Below are 9760 nucleotides of genomic sequence, written 5' to 3'. Positions count from 1 at the left end.
TTGTCCTAACCTGGTAATACTTTTATTGAATATTTTATCTGCACGATATGGTTCTGTAACAATAATTACAATCCCATGCCTTTAACATCTTGCAGTAAAATGTGTCTATAGACACTGAACAGCTCATCCTTCACATCTAGTACTGAGGTACTGTTTATGATGGGGTTATTTCTTTTTTAAAGGTCGGTTACTTGATCCTCAATAGCTACTCTTTAATATTGATAATTATCTATAATCTTTGTTCACTATCCCACATCCAGACGGTTCTTGTAGGATATCTGTAATCCAACACATACTGTGTCTGAACTTGTCCTTACGGTTTTTGTCGTCAATATAAATTTATGTCCGTGAGTTGGACATGTATGCTTTGATCTGATATTGGTTTTAACACATTTCCGATAGCTGCCGAGTCCAATCACTTCATTGATGACCTGTCGGACGCCTGAAACATGTGTGGAAGAGGGGGCATAACTCTCATATACCGACCGATACTAAATTGTCCTCAAAAGAGGGGTATAACTCTTACAGATATACAGAAAAATCCTCAGTAAGTATGTAATCTGGAAATAAACGGCATTTTTGTAAAAATTACATATATTTTCACTTTGACCAGTACTAATTCATAAATCAATTGCCATGTGAGTAGATGTACCTCATAATATATGTCCAGAAAATCTGAACATTCAAATACGTTTGTTTGGGATTGAGGCCATTTTTTGTAAATTTTATTTTCAGCTTCGCTTTCGCTTTCGATTCTGAGAATGATATTGGTCTATTTTTGGAAAATAACTTTTTGAAATCCGTTTTAGATGAATGTTGATACAGTATAAATAAGACATATAAAGTAACCTGCAGGTTAATTAATATCAGTCCAGTCACCTGTCGTTATGGGGGACTCTGTTGTGTCTGAGCAGACGAAACCGTCTAAATTGAGACCATCAGAGATATGTTTTAGTCAGAAAGAAGTGTACCATCGATTTCGGAGGCGATCTGGTCATGGACATTGCACTATTGGTGAAACATTAGACGATATAGTGGAGGGTCGAACACACATGACGAGCCTTCCAACAATATGTATCAAACACGAAGAGGAGGAGATGACTGGAGAGACGGGGGCAGGCCAGAAGAAGGGTCGTTGGATCACTGCTGACAACCGGCGTCTTTGGATTTTCAGACATTTGGAAAGACTAGGTAATGTAATGGTAAAGCACGTGTAGGCTCTGTAAATAAGTGCCAAAATACGCAGTAAGAAACGAGGGGGGTTTTGTTTTGAATATGACAGCGGTATACGATTTTTATGCTGCAAATAATCACCAATCCTCGTGTTCACTATGGAGACTAGCCCCCGGGCTTTGATGCCGTCTCACTCCCATGGGGTAAATTGACAGCTATTTTTGTATGATTACTTCCTGTCTTCTTAAATTATCGTGTTTTATGTCAGATCTTACAGTATATCAATTTGCCCCGTGTTGTAAGCTATTGAGTAGTTCTGGAAATCATTCTTTATTTGTTGGTCTCTCTTGCAACATGTTGGGGGGATTCTTTCCTCAATACTGCAAGATGCGGTATAATTCATTATTTTCCTACTCTATAAAATACTAAATACACATCTTAAAGGTCTGTCTCTTGTACTATTCCTTTGTCTATTATTTCATTAAATTTAAAACATTAAACATGTACACGAAAAACAAAATATAGAACAGTCACCTTTAGGTTGTATGTTTATAGGGGACCTTTAAGTCTATTCCGGACTCAATTTTCACTTTAAAATATCAGCAAAATTCACAAAATATGCACCTTACACCTAACAAGGCCGTACCCAATTTACTTATTTTCTTCCTACAATAACAAAGATGACGTTGTCTTGATATTTTCAATGTATTTAGGAGGCATTCTAAGTAAAATAATATCTCGATAAGAATGTTTCGTCAGAGAAATATGCTAATACATCATGGTTTTATTTCAGGAAGATGTACAGAAATACCTTTTGAAGAGGTCACCTATATCAATCCTACGAAGCTATCGTCGGAAAATCGCGGTGCCTCTGTCGAGATTAAGGGTGAAGAAGAACCAGGTGGATACTGGCATGAGGCCCCGGATGTCACCAATATTGACCCAATGAGTGTAAAATTCACCAAAAATATCATCCCAATGTCATTTTCTGGGGAAGGTCATTCAGGGGTCAAGGTTTTGACACTCGTAGAGAAGTTACAGTGTGGAGATTTGGATTTCCAAATTGTACCGTCGATCATTGTTTGGGATGACGCGTTGACAAAGCGTGTTATCGATGGAAACAGACGTTTATGGGCGTTTCAGAAAGCTGAACAGTCACAAATTGCTGCAATCGTGATTAAAGATCGACAATTCCTCAACAAAATGATGCCAAAAATGATTGGCAAATCCCCGACAGATTTAAACTCTGGATATGACCTTCGGGAAGTCACTACCGAGTTTTAACTTCGATGACATTATCAAATATGTCTATATTTGTATAAATATATTCCCTGTTTATTTTGCCATTATTTTTTCTGATGCCTTGTTTGCATGCGATTTTATGAACTTGAATGAATGATTTAATTTGATTTACGGAATGCTTTAGATTTATGTGTGTTAGTTACACGAGTTTAATCGATGAGCAAAATGTTATTTCTTTATTTTTATTATTTTTATTTTTTATGAAAAAAATAAATATATATATATATATATTGATCTTAATAATACGTATAACATTTTGCTTATTTTGAAAGCCACATGGTTGACTATATTGGTTGAACATGTATTACTCTGGCTAAATAAAGCTGTTATTACTTACAGAACTTGATGGTGTTTGTTACGATGGCCGGCAAGGGCCTAGCAAAATGAAAAGAAAAAACTTTAACACTTCTTGTACCATAGAAAAGTGTACCATGGTACAAAAAGATGTGAAAATTCAAATAATTTTGTACTGTATATGCGTTACAGAAAGATTATTAACAAGTTAGGAAAACACAGCTTACATTCACTTAAGCAATGAACAGTGGTTTCAATGTTAGGGTTCCCAGGCTACATTTGCCCACCATACATCTTGCTGCCATATTGACTATAACAACATTAAAACCACTGTTCAATACTTATATTTACATTGTCTTACCATTTCGTCAACTTTAAAAAAAAACTAAACCAACACAAAAATAATCCCGCCCTTTTTAATGTCACATGACCCACTGGGTGTTATAGCCTGAGGCACTCGGTGTTATAGGCGTATGCTGGCAACTGCCTCTTAGCATTGTGTCAATGAGGAAATGCGGAGCAAATGTGAATATATATTTATGTACCAATAATCGGCATCAGCCGGCAAAATGATTTGAAAGATTTTGTACTTTTTTCACATATTTTTGTAGCAAGAATGGTACTGTATTTTCACATTATCAAGTCATACTACATGTACTTTATTTATAAGTATTGAACTGTTACCAAATGGTAGTATACAGTCGATATGGTGTCCTGATACATTTACTGACATGTTTTCCACGGTACCACTGAAAGGCCGAAAGGTCATACTAGCGGACACTAAACTCCTTAACAATAATAAATTGACGATTTGACATTATCATCGAGAGTTAGAGTCATAGTCCTGACTATATTAAAAAAAACGAGCACCTGTTAATTTGTGACGTGCACGTGCTGTTCTATGCATTAGACCAGATAGCTCCATATGAATCTAGACTATAGGCCTAGTTAAATTCGCCCCAACTTGGCAACTGTCAATTCACATTTTTGTACAAACGTTACATTGAGGAAAACATCGAATTTATTTTAAAAAAAAAACTAAATGATCAAACAGGCCTCCTCGGGAAAATATTATATGTATCAATGCCGTCCACATCGTTTTTCGATTTTACATCAAAAACTGCACACAATATCGTTGTGTAGGCCTATTTCAGTATGTGTCGCTATGAAGGCTAGCTATTCAAGGGACTATACTCTAGCCCTATTACTTAAAATCTATCATCACCAGAAAACACGAGCCGCAAGTAGAAACTTAATATGATAATTTGATTAAGACAAGAGTTTCAATAATAAAACGTGGATTCGGGGAGGATAATTACCATTGTTTTCACCACTTGGAACGTCCACGGCCACGGCGTTTGGAGCGTCCATGTCTGGTTAGATGTCGCCGTCAGCATCCCATAATATACCGATTCTATTTTTAGAACATCACTCAAAGAAAGCGAAACACAAGTCGATTTACGAGTTTATTTGGTATAAATTTGAGCAAATTTTAAAACTAGCGATGATAGTAGAATTTTGATTTAAACATCACTGACTGTCTGTGCAATTCACTTCATGACATTACGATTAAAAAAAAACCCCAAACGTCACGATTTGTTTAGCTTGTCGTTATTTCGCTTTGAGTAGGGTCAGCTAAATTAACCATACTTCCATTTCTACTGCACCAATTTTCAAAACAAAAACTGATTTGTGAAGGAAATTAACGTAGTGTTTTAAATATTGTATAATTTATAAAATATGATGCATACAGATATCCTTTTTTCCCCGCCGAACAAAAAATATCGTAACGTTTATATTAAAAAAACGAGGTATGATTTTTGTTCTCACTTGGTTTCCTTAAAAAATATGATAAAGAGAAAAGAAAACATCTTAGTTCTTTCTTTGGATCTCCGCTTTTTATTGGTATAAATCTTTTTTACACCAAGAGCTTTTCGTTTATGACTTTGAGTGCTTTATTTACCAAAAACGTTAAGAAATTTCACGCCGTTTTCTGCAGTTTCTTTACCGACGTTTTTCAAAAAAAAACTGAGTGGTTCTGTTAAATCTTGAACTAACTATTATAAAATTTATATGACTATAAAATACAGAAATCACTTGTTCCATTGATATCAACTTTTTATTTCCCAAGATACATATAAAGGGCATTTTGATCTTTTGAAATTAGTGGATGACGTAATATCGGTACGATATTATCGATGCGAACGGTTGTTAATCAAAAACCGTTGAGACATGAGTATATACAGCATGCAATTCTGCTTTACTATCAAAAGCTTTGGTGAGCAGTAAAACATGCACGGTTTGAAACAGTAGACCATCATGGCATCAAACCATATTGCTCACGCAAATAATCGTATTTTTCGAAAACATTATATAAAATTGGAAGTAAAGACACTGGTCTGTAATTAAAAACTACATCACGTTTTTCAGATATTACCTTGAGTTAATCTATTACCTGTAGAATGAAAGGTTTACGAGAAACGTCAATGATACCTAAAACGAAACTATAAATACCATGGTAGTTCCGAGAAGTTATGTGATATGTATTTCAAACAAACCATTATCACGCACCGTTAACTGTTTAGCGTTGACGTCATACTGTCTACTTTTTATTGGTGCAGTATACGAATAATTCGTATTCTAAATATAGAAGTCGCCATTTGACAAGGTGTTTGAATCTTCTGCGTAAATAAAGTATTGATGTATTAATCGTGTAGGTGTATCACAAAACATGTGTTACACTGTATTAATACCCGGTTACATGTTCATATATTTTCAATGTAACGAATATCATGTAAATTATCTTGTTCATTAGGTTATATTGAATGTTAAAATAGAAACAATCAATAATCAAGAATTCAACCATAGTCATTCTTTCACTCCTTTTTTGTTTGTTTTGTACACAGATGATCTAGATCCTTTAAATTAATCAATAAACATTTTTTAATAGTTTACGTTCTGATATTTGGAAATCTGCTGTCAAATAGAGAGATGCGGATACTTCGAGATTTTCAGGAATTGAAATCGTTAATGTCATATCTTATCTGTGTCGTACATGTTTATACCAATAACAGATATAACGTAATCTAATCTATATCGACAAATATAGATATAATTACTATATATACGATTTATCAACGAAAACATGCAAAATGATAGAGAAATTAGCTTATTTTATCTTATACCGTGCACTTGAATATATTGAACACTGTATAATTACAAAAGGTAGTTCATCAATATAACATCATTGTATATGATACACTAGACCATGTTGATTTTCTACACCAGATACCTCCCGTATTACCTGTCTGAGGTAAACCCGGATACAGGAACGATTCTCAATACTACTACAAGAACATCGAGTTGGACAAACATTCAGGAATACTGAAGTTGGATCTAACGTGTGTTTTATACAGAGTCTACGTACACCATTAACTTTTCACAATCATAACTTACTACTTACCGGATATATACGTCAGTAACAATACGCTAGCACGACAGGGTACTATCAATATATGCCCTTAGCTGTCACCGAAACGCAGCACTGGAGTAAGAAAAAAAGCATGACATTCTGATATCAAACTAAGATTGAAGTAACAGTTGAAAATATCCAGATGAAAACATCCTATTGAATACAAGTAAGCAGATGATCCCGGCACGACGGATACTACACAACATATTATTTAAATAACCTCTTAACTTCATCATGGATCCCAACGTATACGTGTGTTTCCCGGCATTCAACGACATCGATAAGTTCGGCGATGACCGATATCAAGGAGACCGTTGGTATGACCACAAACGCTTTGAGTATCAATACATAAGAAAACAGCACTGCAAGCATCGGTGTAAAACAAAACGTTACTGTAAAGGAAACTATAGAAAATATATTCATACCGAACTGGAAAATTACTTTGAAGATATCATCTACAATGACCTACAGTATTACAAAGACTTTTACCATGAGGATCAGTACTGGGAAGAGATTTATGACGAGTGCATACGCGATGTAGGGGGGATGGGTATATGAGGAACATCAAAAATCACCCAGGACTTTGCGATAACGCTTTGATCAATTGTGTTATCGATTGAAACAGACGTCTATGGGCTTTTCATAAAGCTTGACAATTCCTCAACAAAATGATGCCAAGAATGATTGGCTAATCCCCAACAGATTTAAACTCTAGGTATGACCTATAACGAGACACTACCGAGTTCTCAATTCAATGACATTATCAGTGTATATATATCATGACTATATTTACGTAAATCCCTGTTCATTTTGCCATTATCTTCTCGTATGCTTAATTTGAATGACTTAGTTTGTCTGTGATATCAATATGATAAAAAAAGAATATTAAAGAAACCAGTGATATGACAATAACTGGTTTCACCAACAATAATATATCTAAGATTAATAATTAAACTATACAAATAGCCTAGATTAATAATTGCTTCAGGTTTTGGATGTGTGTGTATAAGTTATACGAGTTTAATTAATGAATAAAATTTATGCTATTTTTTTTTTTTTTTTTTTTTTTTTCGATTTTCATTTATTTATCTTATGTGACATTATATATATACATGTATGTATATTGGTTTAAATACTACGTATTATATTTTATCGATTAATTGATTATAAGAGCCACATGGTTAATTATCTTGGTTGAACATGTATTACTCTGCCTAAATACAGCTCTTATCACTAACACAGGTTGTTGCTGTTGTACTAATGATAGTAAAATATGTACGAAAGAAAGACACCCAAATGAATTGCACTATTTGATATAATTGATAACAGTAGATAATTGATAATAATAGATAACATATCTTCATGGGCAAATACATACATTTTACTAATATAATTAGGTAGGTTACACAACGAGTGGTTGTTGTATATGATATTTCTTTCAATCTCGTTATTTTTCGTAAGTTACAAAAACACCAGCCTTAGCGAGTGTTTTTGTTACCTTTTGTAAAATAACTAACGAGAGTGAAAGAAATATCATTCACAACAACCACGAGTTTGTGTTACCTGTTTCTACCACAATAGAAAAGCTATTCTGCGGATGAAATGACCTGTTTTGTGTCACCGAGTGTTCTTTTCACAAAATAAGGTGCTGTGTAATGATATGACCTAATTTGAAAATGCCGCTAATTGATATGCAAAAAAGACAAATTCGGAAATGTATGGAAATAGAACAATTTATTGCAAATCATAACAAAGTAATAAGTAGGTTTATTCTTTCTTAGCAATAAATTGACAAAAATCTAAATATATTTTCAAAAATATAACAAAACAACTGCGAACTACTTATTCTGTGCTATCATTTCCAGGACGTTGTTATATTTACATTCAATTACACTCCGTGTGTCTTATTATTAAGAAGTAATACCTTTGGTAGATCTATTACCTGTAGAGTGAAACGTTTACGAGAAATAAAAATGATTCCAAAAACGAAACTACAAATACCATGCTAGTTCCGAGAAGTTATGTGATTTAAAAAAACAACAACATTATCATGTACTGGTAACTCTTTATCTTTGACTTCGTACCATTTTGATTGTTTTGATCTTGTACTTGTATCACAATTTTTATTTCCAAATCTGCTGTCAAAATAATTTGAGATTTTCAGGCATTGAAATCTAATCTATGTCGTACATGTACATTTGTATATACTTTTAACAGTCACACGTTAATCTAAACTATATCGACAAATGTTATACAACGAAAACATACAAAATCAAAGCGAAATTAGCTTATTTTATCTTATACCGTGCACTTGAATAAATTGAGCACAGTACAATTACGAAAGGTAGTTCATCAATATAACATATGTATCAACAAACATCTTTATATATATATATGATACACTAGACCACGTTGAGTTTTAGCTCCAGATACCTCCCGTATTCCCTGCCTGAGGTAAACCTGGAAAACCTTATGCTATGTAAGATGGAGAAATCATTCAAGGTATTAGAGATCAATTAATCCAATTTAAACATGTCGCGCGATAAAGCATTCATATTCCACTGCGTTTTATAATTTACCTTTATATCAAATCAAAATCGAACGACGGCAATAATCGAAAGTTTTATCTCTCCAATCTTCGTGATGTTGACTTTGAACTTTTCTATTGATATGTTTAGATATCATATTAGATACGAAAATGTACAAGCCAGTTCCTCGAAATGCGTCCTATCTCCTTTCCCTTTGATAGCGGTGTAGGTTTAGATATATCATAGACAACTAAAGTGAAACCACCGCGGATGTTTTTACAATATGAAACTTTCTGAAAACAACACCACTGTGTGTGTAGAATAGACAAACATATATAGATCTGCTGATATTGTTATTAATCAATTGAATTAAGATCTCGTGATTTAAAATATCATTGTACGTTTAGTGTCAAAACATGCTTTGAAGACATAACGTGTACACATATACAGGTTGATTGAACTGTTTTCCTATATACATAGTTGCGGACAATACAATCAACCGAACATGACGTATTATTCTTTAGATTTCTGATATCTGATGTCACATTTACAGCTATTGTTTCCTATTATCACAGCTCTATTATTTGTCTCAATTACAATCGACCCTTGTTATCTCGAACACTTTTTTGCATGTTTTGCCAAAATTTACAACTTAGCAAATTACATGTAACAGGCAATGACCATGATTGGCCATGGCACATACTGAAATTGATCAAGATACGTCAAGGTACTGTTGCAATTTATAGGCTGATTAAAAACGTCACACTTGATATGCTATTCAGCTTTCTTTCAAAATCTTAATGTTCCCAATGAGCGTTTACCTTTATGTGTAAACACACAAGCTAATATATATGTGTTAATGGTGCATATACTTAAAGTAACGTATTATCATTCATTAGTTGTTGGTATTGATACCTGTAGTCATGAATGACGTCATTTAAACGAAACCGAAACTTCACCGGTATTCACAGAATATAGACGTTGCTAATGA

The 9760-nt window shown here is 33.7% G+C and overlaps 1 protein-coding gene across 1 annotated transcript; it reads left to right on the top strand.

Moving 5' to 3' along the window:
* The first annotated feature begins 820 nt into the window (after nucleotides 1-820).
* Nucleotides 821-2575, top strand: LOC117330781. The gene is made up of 2 exons (XM_033889268.1): nucleotides 821-1191; nucleotides 1967-2575. Exons 1-2 carry the CDS (start codon nucleotides 888-890, stop codon nucleotides 2455-2457), a joined length of 795 nt encoding a protein of 264 aa, XP_033745159.1. The 5' UTR covers nucleotides 821-887; the 3' UTR covers nucleotides 2458-2575.
* Nucleotides 2576-9760: the final 7185 nt, after the last annotated feature.

The sequence above is a fragment of the Pecten maximus genome, chromosome 1 (assembly GCF_902652985.1).
Source record: "Pecten maximus chromosome 1, xPecMax1.1, whole genome shotgun sequence".
Lineage (NCBI taxonomy): Eukaryota > Metazoa > Mollusca > Bivalvia > Pectinida > Pectinidae > Pecten > Pecten maximus.
Note: the sequence above shows the minus strand (reverse complement) of the source record. Positions and strands in the feature narration are given on the sequence as shown.